The sequence below is a fragment of the Triturus cristatus genome, chromosome 11, assembly GCF_964204655.1.
Source record: "Triturus cristatus chromosome 11, aTriCri1.1, whole genome shotgun sequence".
Lineage (NCBI taxonomy): Eukaryota > Metazoa > Chordata > Amphibia > Caudata > Salamandridae > Triturus > Triturus cristatus.
The window spans coordinates 989,425,711-989,440,524 of NC_140594.1; the positions used below are offsets into that span (position 1 = coordinate 989,425,711).

Here is a 14,814-nt window from a genome sequence, read left to right on the forward strand (position 1 = left end):
TAGCTGCAATTAATCATGGCCTTTACGGGCCCGCCTTAAAACCGGCATTTGAAATGGACAAGATGCTCCTGCCTGGTGGCGACTACAATCGAGCGCTCTACTCTGGCGCGCCCGACCCCCGCCTGACGGGACCTACGCGTGTCATGGTGCGAGTATGGCACGCGGCTAACGCAGCTATGGGGTGGAAGGACCGTTTGACCCGGGCGTCACCGCTATATGCGTCTGAGAGGTTGGGCTCCCTGTGGACCTCGAAGGGCTTCGAGAAGTGGGACACGATCGGCATCAGTACAGTGGGGGACCTCTGGACGAGGGGGGGATTTAAAACATTCGAGATGCTGCAGACGGAGTTTCAGCTGCAGGGCAGTGAATACTTTCGGTACTTGCAGGTCCGCCACGCACTGGGCTCCGTCTTCCCAGACGTCGCCTCCATTCCGGAGTCATCCCCTCTGGAGGATAGAGTGCTGGATGGCCATGTTCCGGACAGCACGATCTCCCTCATATACAAAAAACTGATTAATGATCGCTCGGGTTTGCTGACTGGCCTCCGCAAGGCCTGGGTTGCCGATGGGCTGGAGTTGGACGACGAGGACTGGATTTCCGCGGTGGCCTCTCCGAAGGAGGTGGCCATACCGGCTCGCCTTCGCTTCGTCCAGCTAAAGATCCTCCACCGGGTTTACATGACGGGGCCAAGGCTTCTGCGTATGGGCTATGCCGAGGATGGGCTGTGTAAGCGTGGGTGTGGTGCTTTGGCGACTTTTTTGCATATTCTGTGGGAATGCCCGAAGGTGGAGCGATTCTGGCGTGGTGTGCATGAGGTCCTGCGAGTGGTTACGCGTGTCGCGCTGTTGCCTGAAGCGAGGAGATGCTTGCTGAATGTGTGGGAACCAACTGACTACTCGGTTCCGCAGACACGATGGGTGACTCTGGGATATATGATAGCTAAGCGTGACATCGCGCAGCTGTGGGGGTCCCAGAGGCCCCCGGCGGTGTCGGCCTGGAAAGAACACATGGATTGGTGCATGTTCTGAGAAAAGGTGGTGTACGTGGCGAGAGGTAAGCCTGGGGCGTGGGTGAAAGTTTGGGGCCCCTGGAACGCCTACCGCGGGGGTATTTGTGAGCCACCGCTGCTGCCGGCTGCCTCGCCAGCTCCGTCCCCCTAGTTGACCCCCTCCCCCGGCCCCGGGCACAGGGTCCCCCAGTCCCTGCTCTCTTCCCGTTCCCCTCTTTAGATTCTTGTGGATGGTTGGGGTCCCCCACTTAAGGAGCACGTGCTGTCACTTCGGATTGCGGGTTGCCTTGCGGGTGTGGGTTTTTTTTTTTTTTTTTTTGTGTGTTGTTGTGCTCTTATAAAATGAAACCGTATTGCGGGCTCGGAGTCATGTGGCCCACGTCGTTGATACCTCCTGATTTACCTCTCTGCAACGCCAAGAGCCTTTTTTGTATGTATGTCATATGCTCCTGTCACTCTAGCGGCCGGCCGGAAGGTTGTAGGCCCATACTTGTATTTATTTGAGATTGCAATAAACGGTTTCAAACAAAAAAAAAAAGAAAAAAAAAAAAAAAAAAAAATATATGGTCAGCACAATATTTGACAATTTAATTCTCAAAAATGTCCCCCAAACAATTTCTGAAGTCTTAGCCATGCGAAACTAAAAAACACTATGCACTCATTTCCCACAAATAATATCACTTACTAAAAGCTTTAGTCAATAAAGCATCGAACATAAAAGATGTTTCTGTTCAAAAAGTGCTACTGGCCCAACGTGACACTATTGATGCGAGGAGGACGTTATTAGTACAACACTATATAGAAAATTAAGCACAATCACTTCAGCAACTAGTAAACCTCCCTAATTCAAGGCTTTATTACCTTTAATTTTAGGTTTCTTTCCTACTGTACTAGGTGATCCAGCTAAAGCATATGCAAAGTCTTCATCTTCTTGTAAACAGGGAACTGCAGTGTTAGAGACACACACGTTAAATGCAAAATAAGAAACAGATTGTAATGTTATCACCTCTCATGTCATGCACAAATATTCAAGATGACAAGTTGGGACTATTTGAAACCTTTTTCATGTAATCACTGTGTGGGGAACAGTACTCACTCTGAAGGTGTCACACATGTGCAGCATTACTCTGACCGGTCTAACCATATTGTATAAAAAGGCACACCAGGCACATTCTTCTTAGTTTGCATATATGTCTTATCAGAGAGACTCAAATGTCCCCAAAATATGTGGGAATGTTGAGAGAAGATAAGGACCCTGAAGGAACACAATGCTAAAAATAGCTTTTTCTTTCAAAAGAATAGTATTGCTGCTTTCCATTAATTTCTCAAGGATTTTCCTAGCAAATTTGAACGAAGGCAACTCAGATAACAAGAAGAAAAACATATATCCAAAACCTATGTTAAACCAGTGATCATTCTAACAAAGCCTAAGCTGTAATTGTCAAGCTTAAGTAACCATTTAGCAAAAGTAAGCAACACAGCCCAAGTGGTAGCTTTTCAAATCTCCAAGAAAGGCACAGAGACCACAAAAAGATGGTTTCTGCTCCCTCTACACAGCTCACAGTCTCTTCACTGCCTAAGAAATAATGTTGGGCACTAAGGAGACTAATTTACATTGAAATATGTCACAAAACAGAGAAAAACATGCTTTTACCCTTAAGACTCCCCTGAGTTAACAAGATAACTCTAATTCCATTCATCTGTAGGGTGAGACTTTGCCATCTTCTCTGTAACAAGTGCAGAAGAGGCCCAAATAAAACTTTGCTACAGACACTCTTAGAATTTTGTCCGTCTATATATGTGAATAGGTATAAGAGGATTACAATTTCCTGCAGGAATTATAGGGAGAGGGTTCTAAGAATAGGTAGTCAATGGTTGCCATATCAGCTTTCTAAATCTGCAGACTTCTTAAAACTGCTCTGACAAAAGGAAGGATCCGGAGATGAGACCAGGGGTCAAAGAAGCAATTTCTGCTTTTCACCAACTGGACAAATAAGCAGTTGAGGAACTTCTAAAAGAGTTGCATGTTGATAATCCTTGCAGAGTCTCATGATAAATAATAGGTAGCTTCAAAACATATTTGGCACTTTTTTTAGTTGTGAAATTTTCATTTCCAATAATTCTTATTGAAATACAAAATTGAAAAGAACATTGATTCAGCTCATACATATCACACAATTCACTAGTTATCCTTGTAAAAACAAAAACAAAACAAATTGAATTCCCTCACAACTTATATATTCTATAACACATACATTAACACCCAAAATTCTTTGGTCCACATTGCCTTTTTACATTATTCATTTATTATAATACTCTGCAAGAAGACAGCATTTGAAATATAAAACCAATAAGACTATAAACACTTTTAACAAAGCCTCTTTTGTAACAAGATATATCTTGCAATTGAAATTGATGTCTAGAAACGTCATTGAGAGTAAAGTGACTCGTGCCATAGTTAAAAAAAAAAAAAAAAAAGATTTAATTGAGGTTTTCAGATGTAAGCTGGGTATACAGATACAATTCTCGCATATCGGGAGCCACAAGAACCATCGTGACCTCGTGTCATAGTTGCAGCTGCCATTGTAGAGTCATGAAGAGGTCACTATACAGCTATTTATGCTATTTATTAAACTAACCAGCTCTACGATAAGGGCAATCTGCAAGGCAGGGTGGAATGTGAACTGCCAGAAGAGACAACATATGCTATCTCATTTGCCTTTTTGACAACATTGCTAATGTGTCGCATATAAACTGAAGTCAGGAGCACCAGATGGCTGCCAGTCTTCTCAACAACCAAGCAAATGCAGTGCACTTGGTAAAATTGATAAAACTGTATGACTTAGATTCATATTCAATGAGAGAAACTAAAATGAGTTGGTGCTGCAATCTGTTCCTGCACTTAAATGCATCATGTTGCGCTACCTAACTAAACTGGATGTATTTTATTAAGTAGGTCTGAGCATGTAACAACAACATTCTAACAATACGTCTTACTAACAGCAAATGTTCTCAATGTGGTATCATTCCGAGACCCATGTGACATTCTCAACCGCCTCCATTGGCAGAAATCTTGGGGTCTGTTATTCCATAACAACTCTCTGATGTCAGCAGACAGTGGCTCAGACATTTGACAATGATGGCATGATAATAACGCTAATTTGTATTTAAGAACTGGCTAATACATCTGTCAAAGTATGTTGCACCATTCAAATATTCTGGATTTGAACAGGGTAATGGAAGACCTACTGTTACAAGAAGATAACATAGCTTTTCCTATAAGAAACCTTACTGTACAAAAACTGTATGAAAAAATTAGCTTATGATGATCATAAAGCGACAATAAAAAACACAAAAAAAAGCATACCTTTTGGTTTTGAAGGCCTCAATTCTTCATCCTCTGAGTCACTGCTCAACGTATATATTACTGTTTTGGCTTGCTGCCTGAAATAAAAGAACAAGACATTAACTCAACAGCAAACATACTTATGACATGGGTGAGCTGGTTCAGGGGATAATTGCTACCCAGAAGATTAGCAAAAATGGGGGAGTTAGCACGAGAAGCAAGTGTGATGCCACTGGCTGTCTGCTGTAGACATCCTGTGCTAGGCCAAGTGTGGGTCTCTCCCGCTGCCCATTCCAGGCCATAAATAAATGGGAGAACCCGATTTTTAGATCTCACTTTAGCAATGATTCCATGTCTGATCAATACAGGTCCAAGCCACTAGGGTTTATGGCCTCCACCAGCTAGGCTGGTGATCACAAGTATTTTCCACTCACCTGGGTCATTTTTTAGTCTTAATGTCATTACTTGTAGACAACATATGCAGAAAGCAGTATTTTTGTAAATTAAATGGCATATTCTACCCCTCTGTACCCCATGGGTTGTCAATAATCTTTTTATTATTGCACTTTGTTTATCACATGTGAATTACCACTGCAAAATCGCAAGTCATACAAGCAGTCCAAAAGCTTTACTGAAGTATGAATATACACACACACCCTATATGTGTGTATGAAAGCACATTTTTCTTTTGTGGTTACTTAAAAAATGTCTAGACGTATTTTGATAAATGTGAAAAAGCCTACTCAGTCTCGATGGTAAGCCATACTGTTCAGCAGTTTCTTAGCAAATTTCTTTAGATTTATTGGAATGGGAAGCAGCATTTCTGGGGTGCCCCTATAGTCTCCCCCGGAGCAATCTGCACAAAGCCTCCAAAATCAAACCCATGTGCAAATACTTATCTTTTGAAACATCTGTGCAGAATTGTCAAAAGGACCAATTACTGTAAATTTACCTAAGCAAAAAAAATGTAACCATAACTGTAGTCTACTATCGCCAATAGTGTCTATATATTACAGGATTAATAAAAAGCAAAAAAGAAACATAAAAGGTTGAATTTAATCTGATACTGGGAACCTGCTTGTACCATTTTGTGAGGTGGTGATAAAGTCTCACACTGTGGCTCCCATTTTTCAAGGGCCTTGAGCATGCGAGCTGTCATTTTATAAAAGCAGAGTTGGTTGTAGATCGGTTTTATGCACAGAGCAGCATAGCTGCCAGATATAGTCGGGTAAAGGCTGTACTAGAAAAAAGAACAAAAGACAAATTCAAGGGTAATACATTCCATCTAAGGAATTGATGGAACCAAATGGAATATATTAAAATAATTCATAAAAGAGCTGAGGGAAAGTGCAGCCAGATAAAAGAGAGGGCTGATTCTAAGGTGACATTTCACTACTGAGTTCGGTGTTAGCAGAGGTGTCACGAGGAAGGAGTAAGGTAGCAAAACCTTCAGAAACATTTGTATGCAATCTATCAAATTAAAATATTCCAAAGGGTTAAAGACGTATAGAAAGTCATAGCTAGTGTATTAGATTTTAGTTGGGTTATGTATATATTGAAGTGAATTTATCAAAACATTTGAATCTATGGAGCTTTCTTACAATGGAAGTGCACAAATGATCATAGCTTAAGAGTGTACCTTTTTGGGCGTCCAGCAGATGTTTCTGGTCCAGCCTCAATTCTTTTTTCTTTCACATCTAGACAAACTTTGGTATTTTGGACTACATCTTAAAAATATAAACAAATGAAACAAAACCAGTAAAAGGAAAGGCAGTAATGGAGGAATGGTAATAGATTGCTTGTTGATTAATGCAGCACCACCATACAATAAGCAGCATAAATGTCTGGGACAATTGAGCAAGTAACTTACCTTTTGTAACTTTCTTTCTGAAGGATAGAGGAGCTCTCTTTGATTACTTACAAGAACCTCTTTTTTCAGGTGATAGAGTAGATCCAGAAATGTATTAGCTGTTTCTTGTCTCTGGAGCTACATGGTTCCCACTGAGCTCATAACAGTGTCCCACTTCATTGTTGGAAGTGACATGTACAGAGTATACGGTGCTCTCCCCAAAGAGGTTGGTTTTTACACAACAAACTCTCCAAGGAAGGTGTGAGGGCAGATCAGGTGGATCAATGGGGCTAAGGATGGTATTTCCTTACTGCATTTCTATATGCTGTCTAATTATACAGCAGTTTGCCTCAACTCTGATAAACCTGGTCAGCCAGAGCCCTTACTAAAAGGCAGTGTAATCTCTGATGGCTAGTTTTCATTTCAAAGTGCATTGTGACTGTCAATTTCAGCAGCCTTTTTAATTTTCTTTTTATTTAAAAGGGATCAATACAAAGAGAAAACGATATTAATGAATATGAAAATTCTAATTAATTTGTTTATAATTATTTCATAGCATATAAATTAGTATAACTGAACATTAATAATCATAGTGTGCACAAATAAAGCCTCATAGAAATATCAACATCTGTATACAGGCATTTACTCTCTTGTAGCCATAATTAAGAGAATTCAACCATCAAAAGAGAGAATCTTGAAGAAATTTGACGATAAACCTTATGAGTTTCCGGGGTTATTCACTGTGGCAATAATTATTGGTCCTCTATGTATTGACAAAGGGTGGCCAGAAAAAGGTTCTCTAAAAGTTCACTTTTCGTGGAATAATGATTTTTTGTCACAGTGGAAAAATAATACCTGTTTCACCAGTGCCGGTAATTTTAGAATAGCAAACTCTACATCTGAAGACTTATCCATGCCACCGGGATCCTGTAAATCTATTAATAATGAAGAATTTGTTTCTAGACCGGACAATATTGTCCCACCTCACCTGTCATTTTCAGTTTGCCACATTCTCTAGGGTCATTACAGTGAGTCTGAATGAAAACAAAACAGGTCATCCTACTTCTTAAGGCATATCTTTCTGATTGAAGAAGTATGCCTGAAAAAGTTACAGATCCAGAGTGGCTCCAGGTTCAAGGGCTTTATCTCTAGAATCGGCAGGAGTGGGTATCCATTAGAATTTAGGTTTTGGAAATAAAATAAATCTGAACTTCTCAAAATTAAAAGGAACCCAATTATACTCAAAACTGCCTTTATTTTCTTTCCAAAGCAATCAATGCAGAAAACACGTCTACCAAAATCCAGGTATTGCAATGCAAAAGGTCAAAACAAATCAGTGAGGTTTCTCCTTCTGCAGTTAATAAAATGTGTTTATTGCGCAGTTTTTTTTTAAAAAAGTGTTGCTTGCAGTTTATTTTTGCTTTTCAGATTATGTTTGTTACTGTATTTTTCCCTTTCCTAAACTGTTTTATCGGTGTGCCTATAACCTAGAAAAGTGGGAATTTGTTTGGGATGGATTGCCACCTGCCACTCAATGTATTGGTGCTTTTTCAGTGTTACTGTGCATTGTTGGTGCCTGTGGATCTTTATCAGACACTTCTTTCCCAAAGATCCTGTGAACTTTTCATAACGCTCGACATAAAGACAGAATTTGCGGCTATTTTATCGCCACGGCTATTCAGCAATACCTTTGTTGGTGATATAATTTCATAAAACAAATTTGCTATTAAACTGGAGAGTTATTTACTGAGAAGTGTGAGAACTCCAATTTGTTTGGCAAACACAATTTATTTATTAGCTTTGTTGGTGCTGGTTGCAATGGTAGCCACTTTATAGTGCTGCAGAGTAAAGGCATAACGACCTTAACTTGACCCTTAACTCAGCTGATGTTAAAACAATATCTGTGATAGATCTAGGGCAGTTTGATGGTTACTCAGTTGGGGGTCATCCTTGGTGCTCACGTTGTCTTATTTGGAGCCCTGTCAGATATGAAGAATGGGAATTCCCAAACGTTTAATAGATGGATGGCAAAGTCTCTGAGCACACATGTTCAGTTTTCCTGAAGGTAGTCAGACTACGAAGCATCCTGAACGCTGGACACCATGCATTCCATAGTTGAATGCTCAGCACCTGAATCCAGGCTTCTTACAAATCTATCTGGCTTATGTAATTCAGTTTGCCTTACTTAATCTCACAGATACTGGAGGTCCTGTGCTTTGTATTCGGTGCTCCTGGATACCAATGAAATCTTTGCGTGCTAGGGATGCGTTTCCCAATTTCCTCAGGTTGAGGCAGAGTCTGGATGCTTGATTTTGTGTACCATAGGTGAACAAAATCACACACAGACGCAAACATCACATCAACTTCAATCAATGATTTATGTACGATGAGTGGGTTTCTTTGACAATACATATGTCCCCGGACTACTAGATGACTAATGAAAGTAATATGAGTAGGTGTATTGGAAATAGTGGAGAAGCAACCAGCCAAAGTTTCCTTCTGACATTTTCTAAAAGAAAATACAGCTACATCTCATGTGAGTGTTCTAGAATGAATAATTGGAGAAGGTTTCTGCAGCTTTAGGGAAAGGGAGTGTTAAGCAAAAACGTAAGCATACCAACGTCCAGTCCCTAGCATATTGACAGCTTTCATAAGTAAATGAAAGGCACACCACAGCTTAATATGCAGATCCACAATTTATACATGAAGCTATTTGAGAATATCTTGAAAAACTCAACATATGTGTTAAATGGTAGCGGCAGTTTCAGTCGATAACCTTTCAAGTATTGCCCGGCGGTAATCGCCTCTCATACCACTCGATAATTTACCAATGAAAGAGGCAGGCGCCGGAGACTGGAAGGCAGGAAACAAGGTTTTATTCCGTCGGAGCAGAACACATCAGATCAGACAGCAAGGTATCGTCACGAGGTGCTCTAACTGCATCTCTGAGACCTGGTCTCTTATACACTGGTTTATTGCTTTATTACACATAGTACATTCTTGAGATTCCCTTGATGCCTGAAAGAACATCCCCTGAAGCCCCGGCTCAGATCCGATCCCACACATAGATACAGTAGAAGTTCCCACCCTACCCGCAGTGGGAGATGGCTATCGCGCAGCAGGGAATTCCGCTAATTCCCGGGGGTGTGTGCAACTGGCCGGGTCTCAGGGGGTAGGGGCTTTGATCTACTGTAATCCCTTTGATGTGGGGTGTTTCCCTTACAGTAGGGGCAGTAAACTGCATCCGCAGGGCTAGGTGATGGCCTGGGACCAGTTCAGACAATGGGGCGCAGAGGAAGGGGGTTATCAAAGGAGAGGCATGACCATGTATGGGTTGTCGGTTGGGAGTGGTTCCGTAGCAGGGTCGCGCAGAAGGAGAGGGTTTATGGCCTGTATGAGAGAGCGGGGGTGGCCGGCGCGCGGGGGATGCTTGCAGCGCCAGGGGAAAGCGCTGGCGGTCGAGAGTGAGCGGGGAGAGAGTGGGGTGCCTAAAATGGCGGCCGTGCATTCGTTGTGCGTGGCGCTGGGGAGAGGCAAGATGGCGCAGATGATGTTCAGTTTGCACGCTAAATTTCCACAGTCCTCCCTTTTAACATATCTCGCCAGCTTGCCTAGTTTGGATCTATCCCCATAATACCCCGCACCTCCACCTCGTTCAGAGCTCTCATCCGCTCAGTTTCAAAGTCCAAAGTCTTAGGGCAGATGCGGTTCATAAAAAGCGAACATAAAGGTGGCAGACACTGAATTCCCAAGCAACATCCACATAGTATCACAATTGGTATCAGGATAAATGCAAACAGCCTCCATCCCCAACCTTTAATAGTGTCCCAAAACCAACTCCCCAGTGACCATTCTTCTTGTTCTTGATGGACCTCTGCGGACAGTCTGTGGAGGTGTTCAATTGCTTTGTAGACTGAGGGTGAGTTATCCGGTACGTAGGTACAACAGCTGGACCCAATGATGCGGCATGCTCCTCCACGATCTGCCAGAACCACGTCTAGAACAAGGCGGTTCTGGAGAGCCACCAGGCGGACGGCCTGAAGCTCAGCGGTGTTGTTGGCGAGGGCGCCAGCTGTAATGTTCATTGCCGTTTCGACTGCCTGGGTTAAGTGGCGGATGGCACGGCTGTTTGCCATTGGACCCCAGAGTGGAACAAGGCCTTTGACTGCGTCCATGAACTGTGCTCCGGTGGAGTCGGCCTGTACAATGTCTTTGGCCCGTTTCTGTCGGTGATGGTTTGCTGGAGCCACATACGTCGGAGGAAGGACAAAGGCGATGTAGCAGGTGCCTCCCCAACCTTTCGGAAGCCAGGTGTAGGCCTTAGTACCACAGATGAAGTACATATTCGGGGAGGCAACAAAGGAGGGTGGGTCAACTGAGTCCAATGTTCGGGTGATGAGGCAGGAGCTGTGGCCCACCAGCTGTGCCCCCAGGCCTTCGAGGCATACAGACCCAGTGATGTTGATGACGGACAGGGCCACTGTTAGGGTGGCGGCCGTCCGTTTCCGGAGGTAAGAGAAGGTGGGTCTGGCTGGATTGTTGAACACTTGCATTTCAACTCGTTCTTTGGCAGGGATGTCCATGTGAAAGGAAGTGTTCGATCTCAGAGGGCAGAAGAGGGCAGAGGTTCTTCCAGTTTTGTTCAGCCAGAACCCATGGTAGAAGTGTGACATGGTTCTGCCGGAAGTGGCGTTGTCCTTGTAGCTTTCTTGCAGGAGGATTAGCCAGGCGAGGCAGGAGCCATGGACAGAAAAAGGTGAAGGGATGAAAGGGATAGAGTGTCCAGTGGCATGTGGTAGCAGTCCACAGATCCAGCAATTAGTGGCGTTGGTAGCAAGATTGTGTTGGTGGAGCAACTGTACAAAAGAGTTATTCCAGAACTCCTTACGCCTTTCTCGGAGTTGGGGTGAAAGCGAGATCAGATGATGTTCTTTCGTGGTGGTAGGTTGAACGGTGGCCAGTAATGTCTTATGAGCGGGTGTGCTCTCCTCCATGATCCAGAAGGTGACCATGAGGAGAAGGCAAAAGAGAAGGGTAATGAAAAGTGCAATAGTCTTTAAGCTGTGCATTCGGTCAGCCTTTGGGTTTCTGTAGTGGATCTTCGGACGTCCCATTGCTTCCATCATCTTCATGTTGGGCGCTTCCATCACCTTCAAGAGACTCGGTAGCGGGCAGAACCACAGACTTTGTTTGGTTTCTCTTCTGGTGGCCTTCGAGGTGACTAGGCTACTGCTTTGAGATTTCCACCTAGCTTGTGGTCTGCTTAGCCGAAGTTCTCTCCTTTCGTCGCAAGTTATACCCTTCTTTGGATGGCACAGTGGGATCAGGATATCTCACTAACTCGAGTGTCTCTGTATCTGGGCAGTGGCTCAGGGGTGGTCGGTCTTTGTCCAGAAGTTCCTCTTGGGCGGTGATGTTGTCCGTGGTTGTCAGGGTCGGTGATACCTTCTTGCAGTGGTGTGCATGCAGCCAATTGCGTTTCCCCTCCACTCGAAGAGCTGTTCGGGTGGTGATCAGGACTTGCAGGGGACCCGTCCACCGGGGCTCCAGACTCTTGGTGCGCTGGAAGTTACGCACTAGGACGAAGTCGCCGGGTTGGATGTCGTGTCCCGGGCCCCTGGAAACATCGGGAATGGCGTGCAGCACCTGCTGATGGATAACAGACAACGTCTTAGTTAGGTTATACACATAGTCAGACATGAGGACGTCCGGGACGTCGTGGATGGACGATGGTTTTGGTGCAGTCCAAAGGTTCATGGGCCGCCCGAAGACGACCTCGTAGGGGGTTAAGTGGTGTTTGGTGGGGGTGGAGCGCATTGATAGCAATGCTAGTGGGAGAGCGTCTGGCCATCTTAGCCCTGTGGTGGCGACTATTTTTGCTATCTTAAGCTTCAATATGGCATTGTGTCGCTCAACCAAGCCTGCAGATTGGGGATGGAAGACCGCGTGGAACTTCTGTTTTACACCCAACCCTTTTAAGATGAGTTGGATAACTTCGGCTACGAAGTGGGGGCCATTGTCGCTCCACAAAATTCGACAAAGGCCGTATCGGGGGAAGAATTCCTTCAGTAGTACTTTTGCGGTAGTCATAGCGGTGTTGTCGTGGGTTGGGTAGGCTTCCACCCACTTGCTGAAGGCACACACAACGACAAGCACATACTTTAAACCTTGGCACCTTTCCAGCTGGACGTAGTCCATTTGTAGGACCTCAAAGGGGTGATTGGGGACCCCAAACCCTCCCCGGGGTACAGCAGTTCCTTTCCCAGGGTTGTGTTGGAGGCATACTAGGCATTGTTGGACCAGTCGTTTGGCTGAGTCTGGTATTCTGTCGTTGTGCCAGACTTTGGAGATGAGTTCGATCATGGGGGCAGACCCTATGTGTGCGGGGGAGTGTGCCATGGTCAGCATGGGGATCAAGTATGAGTCGGGCAGCAGCCATTTGTTCGAGTCTTTAGTTCGCCAACAACCGTCATCGTCCTTCAATCCTACCCGGGCCCAATCAGTTAATTCGTGTGGTGTGCTGGCTAGTTGGATATCCCTAATCGTTTCCCTAGCATCCTTCCAATTCTCAGTTTGTGACCTGGTCACGTACATGCGGGTCGTGGACCTATTCTCGGCTGTGGTTCGGGCAGTAATGTCAGCTAGTGCGTTTCCCTGACCTATAATGTCTGTCACCTTCTTGTGTGCCTGGCATTTGATCACGGCTATCCGTGTGGGGAGGAGGATTGCTTCGGTCAGGGCAGAGACTAGATCTCCATGCAGGATGGGTGTGCCATGCGAGGTCAAGAATCCCCTCTCTTTCCATAAGAGCCCGAAGTGGTGAACTACCCCAAAGGCGTATTGGCTGTCTGTGTAAATGTTTGCGGTTGTCCCTGCTGCCAGGATGCAGGCTCGTGTGAGGGCAATTAGTTCAGCCGCCTGTGCGGATCGCTGGGGGATGCGGGCTGTTTCAACAACGGTTCGGGCCGTGGTGACTGCATAGGCAGCTGAGGTGGTGCCATCGGGGAGCTTGATACATGAGCCATCCACCCACAGTTCTCCGTCAGGGTTCGGGAAGGCAGTATCCCGGAGGTCAACCCTACTCTTGGTCTGTTCGTCGGTGAGGGTCACGCAGTCATGTATAGGGGACGCATTGGGGTCAGTGTCAGGGAGAGGTAGTAGAGTGGCTGGATTCAGAGTGGTGCATCGTTTCAATGTGATGTGGGGTGCAAGCAGAGTCAGTTCGTACCCAGTCAGTCGTGCGCTAGTCAGGTGTTGAGTTTTGGTTTGGTTCAGGAGGGTATCAACAGCATGGGGCACCAATACAGTGAGAGGGTTCGAGAGCACGATCCCCTCACTTTGTCGGATAGAGACAGCAGCGGCGGCTACTGCTCGAAGGCAGGCGGGCAAGGCTCTGGCTACGGGGTCGAGAGTGGCAGAGAAGTAGGCACAAGGGCGTTGTTTAGGGCCTATGGACTGGGTTAGGACAGACAATGCGCATCCCTCCCTTTCGTGGGTGTAGAGGGAGAAAGGTTTAGTGTAGTTTGGGGTTCCTAGGACTGGGGCTGAGCAGAGGGCGTCCCGTAATTCTTTGAAGGAGGATTGGCATTCGGGTGTCCAGGGGAGGGGGAAGGGGGTATCTTTAGCCAGCAGGGAAAGCAGAGGTTTTACGATAAGACTGAAATTTGGCAACCACTGACGACAGAAGGAGGTGAGGCCCACTAGGGACCGCACTTGCTTCTGAGTTTTGGGAACAGGGGTTTCTAGGATGGTTTGAATTCGGTCAGGGGTAAGTTTCCTCCCGTCTTTGGATAGTAGGTGGCCTAGATACGTTACTTGGGGCTGGCAGAATTGCAATTTCTTTCTGGAGACCTTGTGACCGTTCTCCGCAAGGAAGCGGAGGAGGTGAATGGTGGCTGTGACGGCAAGTGGAGTGGTGTCGGCCGCCAAAAGAATGTCATCAACGTACTGTATCAACGCCACTCCATCGGGTAGTTGGACTGCATCTAGTTGCCTCTTGAGGGCCTGGCTGTAAATACTGGGACTCTCAGTGTAGCCTTGGGGTGCCCTACAGAATCTGTACGAACGGGCTTTTAAAGTGAAGCCGAACAGGTAGCGGCTGTCTGGGTGGATGGGGATGGAAAAGAATGCGTTCTTGAGGTCAATAACAGTAAAGATGGTGGCGGTGGATGGAATCAGGGTGAGGATGGTGGTGATGTCTGAGACTACGGGGTACTGGGGTATGACTACTTTGTTAACCTCTCGCAAGTCAACAATGAAACGGTAGGCTTTCTCATCCCCCTCGCCTTGCTTCTTTACAATGGGTAGGATAGGGCTGTTGCAAACATTACTCGCTACTTCTTCTACCACTCCTGCCTCGACCAGGGACTCGATGATTTCCACCAATGCCTTCTCGCCTTCGGGGGATATCCGATACTGAGGAAGCTTTGGGAGCACTGCGTCCGGTCGGACGGTTATGTGTACCGGGTCGATCACCATGCGCCCTACATCTGAGTCGGTTTTAGCCCATAGATGTGAAGGTAATGTGTCGAGTAGGGACATATCGGCATCGGTTATAGAGAGCATACGCCGAGTGTGACAGGGTCTGGACAGATCTGGGTTATCGTGTAG

At 45.5% G+C, this 14,814-nt stretch overlaps 1 protein-coding gene across 6 annotated transcripts in view; it reads right to left on the reverse strand.

The window, feature by feature from the left end:
- The window catches only part of HLTF (helicase like transcription factor), a 397,768-nt gene that overhangs the window by 210,271 nt on the left and 172,683 nt on the right, over positions 1-14,814 (reverse strand). For 3 of the 6 annotated variants that reach the window (XM_085635052.1, XM_085635050.1, XM_085635049.1), the window contains 3 exons: positions 5,995-6,082; positions 4,377-4,453; positions 1,871-1,954 (listed from right to left, as the gene is read on the reverse strand). In XM_085635052.1, the coding sequence (XP_085491178.1) occupies positions 1,871-1,954; positions 4,377-4,453; positions 5,995-6,082 (249 nt within the window). The remainder of the gene's footprint in view (positions 1-1,870; positions 1,955-4,376; positions 4,454-5,994; positions 6,083-14,814) is intronic. The other 3 variants (XM_085635054.1, XM_085635053.1, XM_085635051.1) reach the window with 1 other exon arrangement.